Source organism: Myripristis murdjan, chromosome 16 (genome assembly GCF_902150065.1).
Source record: "Myripristis murdjan chromosome 16, fMyrMur1.1, whole genome shotgun sequence".
NCBI lineage: Eukaryota > Metazoa > Chordata > Actinopteri > Holocentriformes > Holocentridae > Myripristis > Myripristis murdjan.
Window position 1 is genome coordinate 25,760,163 of NC_043995.1, and position 14,543 is coordinate 25,774,705.

Genomic DNA, 14,543 nt, shown 5'->3' on the forward strand with positions numbered 1-14,543 from the left:
TTTGGTATTTTGTCACACATTTAACTTTAAAGGGCAAACTACCGCTGCAACAATTTGGATATTGCACTTTCACATGTTGCAGTTTTGTGCATATTTTGATTAGGTCAGCTCTAAAAGACGGCCCAAATAAAAAAGGGGTGCTATGTGAGAGTTTGGGCACAATAAAGCACAGTAGGAACAGAAAATTAAAATAAATTAATTAAAAAAAAAAAAAAAAAAAAAAAAAGGTTTCACGTGTACTGTGAGGGATTATTTACCTCGGGGAATCGTCTTTCTGTACCAGGATGACCGGCAGCCGATCCACGTCCTGATATCTAAAACTAACCTCACTGTGCAGACTGAGGATGAACATCAGCCACTGGTACAAACAGTGAAAAACCAGTCAGACCTGTGCCACCTGACACTGCCATCATGTTCTGATGAATTCTGCAGTAGCATCAAGACCGCACTGCCTTGCCAAAGGCACTTCAGCAGTGTTTGCTGACCAGAGTGCTAGTCATGTTTGTTCACTGATATTTTGCCGGTAGGTTCAGGGATTCAAATCGATTCCTTCTGGTCACAAGAGAGCTGATACAGCCTCCAAGCTGCCCTGCGTGCAGACAGTCACGGTGTAAATGTGTTAACAGAAGGCTGAGAGAGTAACTTGTTTATATGAAAACAGCTGACCACCATCAAACAATTCACTGGATTTCTCTGAGTGGAAAGCATAAATAAAAAAATCTCTTTGGGAAGGATTATCGGTGAGTTAGAGAAATCGAACTCTGGCTTTTTACTTTCTTGCACCTGAACAGTGTTTGATTTCCCACAAATATGTGAAACCACCGAGCAGGTGGCACCTCCTCTGGGTTTATCATTACAGGCCTGCCTTTAGTCAGCTGGGGCTCTAACTCACTTCTGTCTGTTGTCTCTGAAAAGTCTATCACACAACATGTGAAACACACTGAAACTTCAAGCGTGAAACTCCCTGATTTTTCCATGATTAAAATGTTGAATTTCCATGAGTTGAATTTCCATGAGCCATTGACCTAAATTTTGAACATATTCTTCAGATTCAGAGGTCTTGTTGAAGTTTCTTTGTTTGCTCTGCAGGGGAAGTGAACACAATGTGAACACATTGGAAAATTAATATTAATGTTCAGTGAATGACTTTAAGCGGTTGTTCAAGTGGTTGTTGTTGAAGTTGCTTTAATGTTTTCCTGCCCAGGAACTACAGATGCAAATGGACTAATGATCTAACGGAGAGAATGGCTCAGCTATCATGTTATGCATATAAACTAATCAACTAATAAACTAAACTGACTAGATTCCATATGTTTTACATAACTAGCATAACTATTATTAAATTCTGGGACTTTCCCTGCCAGGAATAGAGTTTGCAGAATTTTCCATGAGCCATGGGAGCCCTGATTATAATGCTGGTGAGAATCGGCTCAAGAAAAACAAACAAACAAACAAACAAAAAAAAAACTGTAAATTTTGACCTGTTACACACACAAATACAACTTCATCCATCCATCCAAACACACACACACACACACACAAGTAGAATCAAACACAACCAAGCACTTGTTGCATATTTTAGAAGTTTCATTTCTCTCCATGGCATTGTATACAATCAAATCTTTTACAGTACATTCTCCTCCCTGCTCCCCATCCTTCTCTCTCTCTCCCTCCCTGTACACAGACCCCCCCCCAACCCTCCCGCCCCTTAATAAATATAGCATCCTTTCATTATCCACAATTCACGATTGGCCGTGCACAGCAGGGCCCACACGCTTCCACAGATGATATTTTCAGTGCAAAGGAGGGAGAGAGAGAGCGTGGGGGGATGGAGGGAGCGAGGGAGCACACAGGCTGAGTAACAGATGAGAAGAACAGGGAGGACTGCAGACGAGATGGTTTGCAGAAATTCAGACGGTAGGAGTCGGGACGGAGAGAGGTGTGAGCAGAGAGTAGCTAAAGACGGGAGCTGCAGACTACCAGTCAGTGAAGATAGAAAATGAATAGGAAATCAATAAAAAGAGAAAGGGTACTCAACTTACAAACACAAAAAGACACAATACTGCAAAATAGTTCCCTTTTCTTCATCTGGGCCTAAAAAGTTCCGCTTGGTCCTTTTTCTCTTTTTTTTTTGTTTGTTTTTGTTTTTGAAAAGTCCAGCCCAGTTTGGACGATGAAGTAGCTGTTCTTGCACCTACGTTTTCTACCTGGTCAAGTCTACAGTAACCCTGAACAGTTCAAGTCTGGCTCTATGATAAAGGTGAGCGACCGAATGCGATAGAGAATCGAACATAAACTCTTGATATGAAATGTAACATTTGAAGGTGTAACATCAAACTCCTAATGAACGCACACGTCTGTCATATCAAACTCTGAACCCTCTTTTGCTTGTCTTTTTTCTGCCCCTACACACATTCACGCACAATTTATTATTATTATCATAATTATCATTATTATATACTACTTTGTCTGAAACATTCAAAAAATACTAGAATCACTATAGTCATTTATTGCTATGACCAGTAATCATTCAGAGAATTCACGTGTCGCTCTTCTTGGTCCGTGCTGGAACAGCAAAACAGAGCACAAAAACACCCACAAAACGACTTCTTCAGAGCAGGACAGGACTTATTTTTTTGGAAAACCAAAGTCACTGGTAATAAATACTGCAACGGTCCAAGGCAACAGTCACACGCAGTTTGGAGTCTTAACAAATGTCCCAGTCACGCTGACTCTGAAAAGATAAAACCCCCAAGGGGTGGGGAGGAGTGTGTCTGTGTCAGTTTTTTTTTTTTTTTTAGATGTAGAAGTCAAATCTAAAAATACTAAGGGAAAAAAAGTGTCTTGGTGTTGAAATGTTCCCCCTTCACACAGGCAGAGGACGGCTGCAGCGTTTAGCTGGGATCGAGTCTAAGACAGAATAGTAAATCCCCAAAGGAAAGAACGAGAGGAAAGGAGGACAAGACGGGGATTACTGAGCGCCTCCTGCTGCTGTCAGCACTCTCCCGTTTCGTCTCCGTCCGTGTGTCCGTTCCTCCCGTTCACACAGCCGGCGGTGTCCTGAACAAACTTCCTGCAGAGAGAGGTGGCCCGCCTCCACCCCTTTGCACCAGCAGGCATCAAACTGAGGCGAAGGTGTCGACTGTTACCAGAACTAGGAGCACCTCCCGCTTTCCAGAATCACCTTCCCCGCTGGACGTTGTAGGTCAAAAAGGATCGTCTGTCGGCTGAGGCCTGTGAAATGCATTGTGATAGAGGGTTTTGAAATGAAGGGAGTTCAAGTCTTCTGAAATGCTGCTGGCTGTGTTGAAATGTCTCTTGGGTCCTCTCAGTGGGGGTGAGCTCACTCGCAGGCAGCAGGACAGCGGCTTCAGCAAAGTGGATGGTCCAAACAGGCTTGATTCTGTACAGTACAGATTGGCTCACCACTGTGGTTACGTTATTGCTGTGGTCCTGAAAGCTTCCAGTCTGAATGTCGCCAAAAAAGTTGCTGAGAGTTGTTTCTGTTGAGGCTGGGGGTTGAGTTCACCATTTCAAGTCTCTCAGGCTGGGAGAGTTATGGGAAAACAACGTTCCTGCACGTCCCACTCCCCGTTTTTAAGGAGCAGACCATGTGACACACGCATACACACAGACACACACAACACAGCCGTCCCAACAGGATCTCTTCATAGACAAGGGGAGGCTGTGAGGGTGCTGACCAAAGGTGGGTGTGCGGGACGGGGGCTCAGGGTTCAGTTAGGGACTCTGTGACGGGGTCGGCGGGAGGGTCCTGCTGCACCTCAGGAAGCACAATGCCCCGATGGAGCTTTTCTAAAGACTGCTTCATCTGAGAGAGAGAGAGTGAGGGAGAGAGAGAGAGAGAGAGAGAGAGAGAGTGAGAGAGAGTGAGAGAGAGAGTGAGAGAAAGAGAAAGAGGGGACATCAGGTCAGGCAAGTCGGGCTTACATAAAATAGTGATGTCATTCAGAACATGATGAGCACAAACAGTTTGTGTGAATCACCAGTTTACTTCACAACAGGCGCCTGCAGAGACAAACAGCCAACTTCAGACACGCAGCACAAGCAGTGTCACAAAAACATGAACTACTTATGCCAATACCAAAATTTTGCAAATGGCACCACTACTGGGGTTTTCAGTATTGCTACAGCTTGACACCTCAGCCCAGAGCTGTGTGATGCACAGTGAAGATGAAACTGGAGATGTATACCAGCGCAACAGCAATGGCAATGACCATGGCTGCTGTGATCACTCCACAGCTTCTGATGAGAAAAGGTTTTAAATCAGCATTTTGTCGGTGTGGTTTGTTTTCTATTTGAAGGCAGTGCTGAAACGATTACTCACTCAATCAGTTAGTCAATAAGATGGAAAATTAGTCAACTGATTCATATGAATTCATAACTGATTATCAAGTAAAAATATCTGCTGATTGCAGCTTCACTACTAATCACTGCAACGCTAAGACTTGCTTACTTTTCACTGTTCTTATCATAAAATTCTTACTTTGGGTTTTTTTTACCTGCTGGTCAGACTGAGGAAGCAATATGAGGTCGCAACTTAAGGCTCTGCTGACTTCCCATGAGCAGTTGTCACTGCTTTTGACACTATATTGGCTAAATGTACAGTATACAGGCCAATGTTGGTCTCCTGACTGTGTGTTCCTATTCTAACATAGGCTATGTGTTTAAATATTAGAGACAAAGTTTGTGTTCACTTGTTAATGTTTATACAGTTTGTAAATAAAGGAGTGTGTACTGAACAGGATTTCTGTTGTCTGCTGTGCCATCGAAACAGGTGTTGAAAATTGTGGAATTTCACTGGTGCTGGTGTATACTGCCAAAATTCTGGTATTATGACATTCTGACACACACACACACACACACACACACACACACACACACACACCTGGTCGAGCAGTGTGACAGAGGACTGAAGGATCTGCTGCCACTTGCTGAGCTGAGCCTGGTGGAACTGCCGCTGGAGCTGCAGGACCTGAGCCCACTCTCCTGCTGTCTGAGGCAGGGGACTGAGGAGGGGAGGGGAGGAGAGGAGAGGAGGAGGGCAGAAAAGAAAGACAGGAGAAAGAAAGGAGAGAAGAGGAGATGAGAGGAAAGAGAGGAGTCATTCAAGTTGGCTTCAGCTTCTACATTTTGTCTTTGACAGTTTTGAGACCAGAACAAATGACAGAACGAGAACTGTTGATGTGCAATAACCTAAAACTCTCTGCGGAGTATTTCATAACCCAGCTGCAGTTATATTCACTACATGTTCCAGATCCCACGAGAATAACTGCAAACCTGGGGGAGAAGGCTAATGAAACCTAGTATTCCCTGGGTGAGAAATGGTGATAACAGGGGCTCTATATTTGGCTGGAAAATAGCACAGTGTTTACCTGTCAGCGACTGAGTAGGAGTGCCATGTCTCCAGTGTATGAGCCGCTCTTTCCAGAGCGTACAGCTTGTAGAACAGCAGCATGTTGAGAGCCACCAGCACCACCAGACTGATAGGGAGACAGAGAAGGGGAGGCGATCATAAACATTTGCTGACATGCACACCAAAAGCTCAAAAAGGAAAGGAGTGAACACCAACAAGATGTCAAAGGCAAAACGGCAGTACTAAATGAGTCACAAAATGGTAAATGGAATGCATTTCTATAGCACTTTTCTAGTTTACCATTCACTCAAAGCGCTTTACAATGTTTGTCTCACATTCACCCATTCACACACACTCGAGCACACACACTGATGGCAGAGGTTGCCGTGCAAAATGACGAGTTGTGAAACTACAAAACACTCAAATGTTTGAGAATCTGGAAACTCAAACTGGGGATCCATTCAATCACAACCCAGCTCTCATGCACAATGCCATGCTGTTTGCAGAAAAATCCACCCTAAAGCACTGCTGATAAACACCTAAGGGAAAGGCACCTCACATTTCTGGACGAATTTTGCTGTCTGGTGGAGTATATTTCTTATTCTCTAAGAAAATTGGTCGAGCATGACAAAATATTGACAAACTCTCCAAAGCAGCTACAAACATGACTGTTAATTGAGAAGGTATTCCCTATCAGGCAGTGATGTCAATCCCTCCAAATTAAAGAGTGAGGGCTTTTCGATAGACACAACATTTTGCACCAACTTTGAACAATCAAACAGGAGAAATACAGCCTAGAAGAAGCACAAGTACCCTTTTTTCCCACCAACAGTAGTGTTATGACAGACCAGAATGCAATGCAGTCACATGATGTGGTTGTGTTTTGAGTAAGGGGCCTGATTCTTGCTTTAGCCCCAACAGGAAAACCTCTTGCCCCACAGCTGATTGCAACAAGTTCACGCCTGTTCTCTGGGGGCTGTTGAAAGACACACTGAGAAAGGCAGGAAATCGCTAACTAAAGCAGAAGTTGATGATGAAGAAAAGCGGGTAAACCAAAAACTTCACAAGAAATCTGCTTGAATTCATTTAACAATACTGTGTTGAGGGTGGATTTTTACCGGCAAGAAAAACACCATCCTAATATAGTTATGAGTCAAGCAGACAATGACATAGTATCAAAGCCTCATATACAGTACCTGATACAGATCCTATGCATATGAAGTAGAGCGACAAGGAGGGAAAAGACAGAGAAATAGCAAGAGAGGCATTGGGAGGCTGTTAGTATGCAGAGGAAAGATACATAGCAATGTCTGGACAAGGGAGCATTCAGAAGCAGGAAGCAGAAAGCAAAGTATATTCACATCTACACAGTATCACAAATATTTATGTGATCAGACACACACTGGACACAAACAACCAAAAAAGATTGTTTATTCCCAAAAGGACTGCGAGCAACATGCTCACCACAAGCCCAACCCACCACCAAAAAAAACAAAACAAAAAAAACAAAAAAACAAAAACAAAAAAAAACACCCCTGTATGTTAACCAATATAACAAAGACTGCATTGCTCGGAAAGAACTACATACAGGAAAGCGATGTTTTAACGTTTTGCAATAAGGACACACATAAAATCCCACTTTTTGAGCAGATGATAATCTCAGTTTGGAAAATTGTCTCAATCCACAGCAACTCTTTGCAAGTAACATGACTGGAGAAAAAAAAGACTCCTGATGTCTCATCTGCTTGGTATGCAATTTAATTTAAAAAAAAAATAGAGCCGTTGGAAACTATTTTGGATGAAAAAAGGCTAGAGAGGAAGTTCAAGATAGGATTCAGTCTTCCTTGTACAAATATCTGCCATTGTTCATGGACTCAGACATATACTAGCAGATATACATGCATGCATGCACACACACACACACACACACACGCACACACATGCACATACAAACATACAAAGACTTACATGAAGCTGACTATGAGGAGGATGGTGGATATACTGTTGTGTCCTCCGCCACGTGAACGCTCTCCCAGCTTCATATACTGACCACCTAAAACAAAAACAATAAAAATACTTTTTACTTTCAGTGATGATGTAAACTTTCATTATTTTCACTAACTTAAAATCCATGTGAAATTTCTTATTTCTGGAATCTGATTATATTTTCTGACTTCCTTAGAGAATTTCTCCTTCTGGAATATCCCTCTTAAAATGTCTTTTGCCATGAAACCCGCCATGTTTTTTTCCCCTCTCCTCTCCTTTTTCCCCCCTCCTTGAATGTGTGGGACAGTGGGAGGGTTTGGCGAGATCAAAGTATATGAGGGTACTACAAATAGATGTGTAAAATGAAAAATTTTCCCTAGTTTCTTTATTGCAGTTCTGAATTATCAGGGTTCCCATCATTTCCAAATCATTTTATACATAAAGATTTTTCGAGGACATACTCAATGACTTATGTACTCTAATGATGCAGATATATGTGTGGGCTCCATGAATAATCCATGGATCGCGGTGGTAGTCATAAAAATAAACATTCTGGTTAATAGCAGATGGGGAAATAATGCATGATTAATGAGAAAAAAAATAATAATATATATAAAAAAACATATTTTAAGCTTTATTTTTGTGGCAAATGTCCATGCAGGTGCAGGTCACTAAATCAGAGAAAATAATTAATTTAGGTGGGCAGATGATTTATGCATACGTGCGGGATCACACAACATCAGAGCGGATCCACGCATCACTAAAACTGCACAATGATTCAAAACGGACAAAGTGTCACTAACTGAAAACTGCAGGAGACTGACATGTGAAATCACACATCGTCAATGCACTGTTTGTTGTTTACAGCATGTTGGACCTGCTTGGCCTCTCATGCACACTGCGACACTGTAATGGGTACTGAAACAGGACATCAGCAGCTAGATAGAATGCACGATGTGAGCTGATGAAAACGTCCAAACGTGAGCTCTACAGTTTTTCAAGGATCTCACTAATATTTCCAAGGCGTTTTTAAAATTTTCCAGGTGTTTTCCATGACTGGAGAAATAGTCTATAAATTCCCATGTTTTCCAAGATGCGTAGGAACCCTGATTATATTATTTATTAATAAAAGGAGAAAACATGATATTCCAGATATTCCATGGTTAGTGGAAACCCTGATGATGTTTCTGTGATGCAGCACCAAACGGCTCCACTAGAGGCTGGTAGAGCATGGAGCTCAATCCAAGACACTACTTTGGCTACACGGTTTCAGTTCATGACCTTCAGGGTTGGCTGCAAAGACTGAAATTCCAGCCCTTATTCTACGGACTTCAAAACTTTTATCCTGCTGACTCACCGGCTTCTCTTCTGTCCCTCTCTTCTCCGATTCCTCTGTCTCCTCGGTCCCCGGTGCCCACGACTCCTCCCTCCCTCTCTCTCTCCCCCTGCCGTCGGGAGCAGGTGCGTTTCCGCCGGCGCAGGGACGGCGGGGTCTTGGCAGCGTCGGCTCCCACCGCCTCGCCTGTGGTTACAACGGAAACCTCCGACTGAAGCAGCGTCTCCAGCTTGCACACCTCACTCTCTGGCATGAGAAAGAGAAGGAAAACGGACGGAAGAAATAGAGGGGAAGAAGGAGTAATGAGAAAAATAAATATATCCAGGAAGAGGCAGGCAGACAAACTACAGGCTGGGTAATAGGCTTTGTGAATTTCGAGATTTAGTGGAAATTGTTTGCACCATGAAAACAAAATCATCAACATATTTAAACAGTATAGCAACACATTTCGGGAGCAGAGCTGGGTTTGTTGGATACTCTGCGTGTGTATATTTTATTAATGTATGGCTTTTACTGTACATCAAAAACCTATGTGTGTTTAATGTGTGATGAGATGCCAAGATGCCAAAATAACATTCATTAACAGAGCACAGCTATAGATGAATTAAAGAGTAGACAGCAGGCAACACTGTGTTTCATGATAAACTTGCTCTGTGATAAAAAAAAAAAAAGAAGTTGGAAAAAAACTAAGTTGGTTAATAGGTTCCTAGAGGGTGTGTGTATTAAGCAGCAGACTGAAGGCAGACCATGTGACTCACCCATGTGCCTGTAATACTCCTCTATGCCGCTCCAGGTGTTCTTTTCAATCAGGGCTTTCACCAGGCTCCACGGCTGCTTCCTGTAGCAGATGTCCGAGGAAACTCTAGGGGAAGGAAAAACAAACATATCCAGCTCAGAACATTTGCAACATAGAAACACTTCAATGCCTGGATCATGTCTTTTTTTTTACTTGTTTTCACAAAGGATCAAAAGGGTGTCTTTCTGACTTTACTGTAAGAGAAAAATCCATTCTCAGATACATCAGTCTCTGATATTCAGTGCATTATTTTGTGATTTGTGTGCAGGGAACAGCTCTGAACTTGTTGCATAAATATGTGTAGCAATAGCAAGAGCCTTGACTTTTCTATGTTGAACACTTGCAGCAGGAAAACAGCAAAGGGAGACAGAAAAGGAGATACAGCAGGGAAAGCTCTGGTTGGATTTTTTTTCCTGCAGCAAAGGGGGTTCACAGCCCCAGGAGATTTAACCAGATGAGTGTCGTTTGCATCATTTTTGCTGCTGTCAATTATGTGCAGAGCTCTACAGAAGGATCCCATATTCAATGTAATGACATTCAATTGATGCCATACAGTTACCAACTCTAGCAGTATAACATTAACACTACACAGGGTAAAAATCTGTGCAAGCAACATTTGTTTTAGGTTCTAAATGCATAATCGCTGTGTAAGTACAATAAATATAACACTTGCAACACCCACGTGGGAACAGAATAATGCAGCAATTACAGATTCTCTCGTGTGAGATCTATGAACTCCCACTGAAGAATAATGCTTTCAACTCAAGACTCTAAACGCTTGATAGTTTTCCTCGCCTGGCTTGTCTGTCTGAGCGTGGTGTGTCAGAGCCTGTCAGCTGTTTATTTTTAAATAAAAAGGAAAAATCTGACCCACACCAGCAGACCAGACAAACCCACCTCAGCCGGCTCTTGTGCTTGTTGATGGAGGTGAGGCAATATCTGTGGACGGTGTAGAAGTAGTCCTGGTAGGGGATGCCTGAGGTGATGACCTCTGAGTCCACCACGTAGCACTCACCTCGCGCGCTGCTTTTGTACAGAGTCTGGAGGCAGGGAGACAGGTGGAGGTGAGACACCACAAGCAGAGAAACACAGTATTACTATTCAGTGTTACTCATGTATTTTGTTGTGTCTGTATGAGCAGTGGCCTGATTGTGGTTTGTTCTGTGTATTTTAACACTTGGGGCTCTACTCAGTGGCACAACCTGCAGTCAACAGTACACAGGAAGTGGCAACTGGCTCAAAAGTCACCTCTTCATCTTCACTTTAAAATCAGAACAACTTTGGCCTGGTTGATAATGGGTGATGAAAGAGCACAGTCTGGAATAGCTCAGGCACAGAAGACGTTTCTTTTCTCTCAAGAGGAAACTTCTTCGCAACAGGAAACTGATGCGAATATCAGCTTCCGCTTGAGAAAAGAAACTTCTTTCATGCCTGAGGTGCACAGTCAGAACAAGCTAGTACACAGTAAATTGAATAAGCCACTGAGGGTAGGTAATGTTAAATAATCTTGGGAGGAGATAACACATCTGGTTAGTGTGTTGTTTTGGTCCGAGGAGAACGATTGTTTAACATATGAAACTGCTCGATGATATTACATGTAGAGACAAACAGGGCAGTTTGGCTACAGCCCTGACTTCTCAAGAGGATGCAGCCGCCTCCACAATCCTCACTCTACTCTATGAGTCAAGACACACACTAACAGCCCTATGTAGGATGACAAATATTTAGCCACAAAAAAAACTGCATCTCATTTTTTCCTGCTTAAGGGAATTATATCCAAGTCAGCTCGCCCAACGTATCCACAAACAGGTAAGATTTAAAATACAATCTGCTGACGTGTCCATCGCTTGGCAATGCCACAAACACGCCTGCGCTTTCAGCCACGCACTTTTGACGCGGTCGCAGCAGGAAGGCGAAGCAAGCACAAATCCCAGTAATCCTTGACACTGAAATTACAATGTGCTGCTTGATCGTTACGGGCACACCCCCTGCTGCACAGCCAAGTTTACAAAGAGTCACCAAAATGCCAAAAGGGTAAAGGCAAGAACAAAAAAATCTGTTAGCACAGTAATGTGCACTTGAACAAAACGGGAACAGACCGCAAGCCAAGACTAAATGGACCCCCAAACACCACTGTTAAATAAAACTGCAGAGACGCCTCGCAAGTTCAGGATGAATAATCACAGCTTTAGTGTCCGCTTATCTGATTATAATCAAGCCTGCACCATGAATGGGCTGAAGTACAAAAGGTCTGTGTTTGTCTGGGACTGACCTGCGTCTCCACCACGGGGGCGGTCTTGGGGCCGAGAGGGTTGTTGATGGCGATGGTGTAGCTCAGCACACGGCTGGTATTCCCATTGCTGTTGTCCTGCTGCCACTCGCCCACCGACAGGTCTGAGAAGGAAAGAAAAAGAAGAGACAGACATAGAAAGAGAGACAGAATGAGACAGAAAGTGAGAACAGAACAGAGAGGGAATCAGAAAAAGTAAGATAGAAAACAAGTGAAAAAGCAGGAGGAGAGGAGAGAACAGGGGTGAGTCAGAGAATGCAAGAGACACAAAGCATGAAAAAAAAAAAACATTTGATGTTAAAAGAGTGAGAGCAAAAAGTCACAGGAAAGTTTGAGAAACGATGAGTGGGAAGAAAAAGGAGAAAGACCGTGATAGTGGTGAAGCGAGAGTGAAAACCAGATGGTCAATCCTAGTTCCTTCAATAAAGAAATTGAAGAAATAAAGAAATGCCCCAATTAGAGCGACACAATGCCCCCAGGCTGGCAGGGGCTCCGACTGGGGTGGCCACCAACCAAATGAACTCCACGGCTTCACCTCTGCTGCGATCAAAATTCAGAAAAATGTACAACTTACTGATGCTGTGTTTCTGAATACAACACTCAGCTGCCTTTGTGCAAATGAGACAACAATCAGCAACCCAAAAATGTGTTGCTGTGTCCAAGGCAAGGCATGAAAATACCGGGGGGAAGAGGAAAAAAGAGAGCCAATGATGGAGGGAGGTTAACTCAGCGTAAACAAGTAGTGTGGCATGCTCATTAGTGGCACAATACAGTGGCCTACAGTATGTCTCCCGGGAGGGAGGGGGCAAGAGAGATGGGGATAAAGACTGCCTAAAGTATCAATAATCGTTACCATTTCCATTTATCAGCCAGGCTGGGATAGCATGACAGCCTGCATGAGAGAAACTGAACAAAAAACTACCCTATACCACGGCAGAAAAACAGCTATGACAAACAACTATGATGCACCTTGCATTTTTGGGGCCATGATTGGTTTTTGGTGTTTTTTTCTTATTAATTTGCTTAACAGACCAAACAGAGACAAGGTGATGTCACATCAAGACATCTGCAGTGCAGCTAAAATGCAGTTTGATGGAAAAACAATCTTAAAACTATCTAAAACATTAACAATAAGCCTCCCTCCGAATCTGAGGAGTTTCCCTTTCTGCTCAGACAGCAGCTTCCATAATACATAACCATAATACAACACAGCTATATTGTGCATTAGCCCGTATTCATAAAAATCACAGGTAGGGCTGATGAGAAAACATTAAGACTGTGGCAGGCAGCATTTTGCTATTAACAAAACAGGATTTTCCACCTTGGTTTTACTGCTTATGCTTTTTATCTTTCTGATCATTTGCGTGTCCTGTAGGCAACTCATAAAAGCACACCACTGCACAAAAAATACCATTTGCCCTAGCAAGCTGGCTTAGTAACACCTTCTGATTGTCTGTATTAAAAAAGGTGTATTGAAGATTAACAACGGCAATTTATTTAAATTCCTCATTTCACTTGCAGACACACAGTACATTGTTGGACCCCAGTGGCTACGCTGAATAAATTTATGACCTTCAAAAATAGTTGGAAAAGTCTTGCTTTTAATATTTATAAGGCTTAATGTTTACATCCGGATCTCGGAGCAGCAGGTTGGAGAGGAAGCTCCTGGCTCTCCCTGTGATTCATTGGTTACGTTGCAGGCGTGTCAGGTAACTATTTCAGCTACTTCCCGTCCGTAAATCATTACTAGAGTTTCCATCTTAATAAAAAAATTATAACAAAAGTAACAATGGTTAAATTAGCAGGAGCAAACTGACTAATAGCAGAGTATGAAATGCTTTTTCTTTGCTGCGTCAGTCAAAAGCTTTATAGAGCACTACATTTCCAAAGTCAGTTGTGTCTCTTTCTTCTGCTGACATGACTGAATGAGCAGAGAGTAAAAACAACCTGGAGCAGATTGTGGGCCTGTCCACACAATCTTGTGTACTATGACGCCTTTGTGCTCCTTGTGCGTGTGTGTGTGAGCTAAGAAATTATATTTTTGATGCTGTACAGGGAAACCCTTTGTTCACTAGCACCACTAGTGGTCATCTTTCATAACCAAAATATCACTAATGGCTACTGAATGTTTTGTCAGTTTTTCAGTGCTCTCCTCCAGTGCTGGAAATGAATGCATTAATATTTGATAAACTGATTGTCAATTAACACTTCATTTTAAATTGGCATTTATTGGCTATTCAAGTATGTAAGAACTAGTCTTCATTTAATTCAGTCTGATTCGTAACCACTGCTGTTATTGCATGGGGACTGATCTGTGTCAACCTCCTCTCGTACATTTTTTTGCTGGCTTTCTTTGTGTTCTTTGTAACTCACTTGTGCTTGTACATGGGTGTGGACAGTTACGGAGGTGGTACAGATGAAACCTTAATTTGCATACTCATTTTCATTGGCTTTCACCTGAGCCACCATGACAAAAATTCTACAATAAAGTGTCTCAGCAGTGGTAGCAATCACAACGGTAACTTTATCAATCACCTCATTACTACCACATAACAGATTTTGCACCATGCAGGGCTGGATTTTATAAATACGGGGTGTTCGGTTTTAAGTTATGGGCAAAACTTATACTCCTGATCAGTTAGCAAACTCACTCACTTGCAGTCACTCTTGCACTATACAACTCTATATACACCAAGTTCATGTGCTGTGAGGGTCGCCGGAAGTTATTCTGCCAAATCACTATCTTCAGCAAAAGTAGACA

General features: G+C 42.6%; 1 protein-coding gene across 4 annotated transcripts in view; it reads right to left on the reverse strand.

Moving 5' to 3' along the window:
- Positions 1-2,076: 2,076 nt before the first annotated feature.
- gramd1a (GRAM domain containing 1A) overlaps positions 2,077-14,543 on the reverse strand; it is a 44,138-nt gene continuing 31,671 nt past the window's right edge. For 3 of the 4 annotated variants that reach the window (XM_030073482.1, XM_030073478.1, XM_030073481.1), the window contains 9 exons: positions 11,765-11,886; positions 10,390-10,532; positions 9,455-9,558; positions 8,718-8,942; positions 7,343-7,427; positions 6,571-6,582; positions 5,394-5,501; positions 4,907-5,027; positions 2,077-3,829 (listed from right to left, as the gene is read on the reverse strand). In XM_030073482.1, coding sequence (XP_029929342.1) covers positions 3,728-3,829; positions 4,907-5,027; positions 5,394-5,501; positions 6,571-6,582; positions 7,343-7,427; positions 8,718-8,942; positions 9,455-9,558; positions 10,390-10,532; positions 11,765-11,886 — 1,022 coding nt within the window. In that variant the 3' untranslated portion in view covers positions 2,077-3,727. The remainder of the gene's footprint in view (positions 3,830-4,906; positions 5,028-5,393; positions 5,502-6,570; positions 6,583-7,342; positions 7,428-8,717; positions 8,943-9,454; positions 9,559-10,389; positions 10,533-11,764; positions 11,887-14,543) is intronic. The other variant, XM_030073479.1, reaches the window with a different exon arrangement.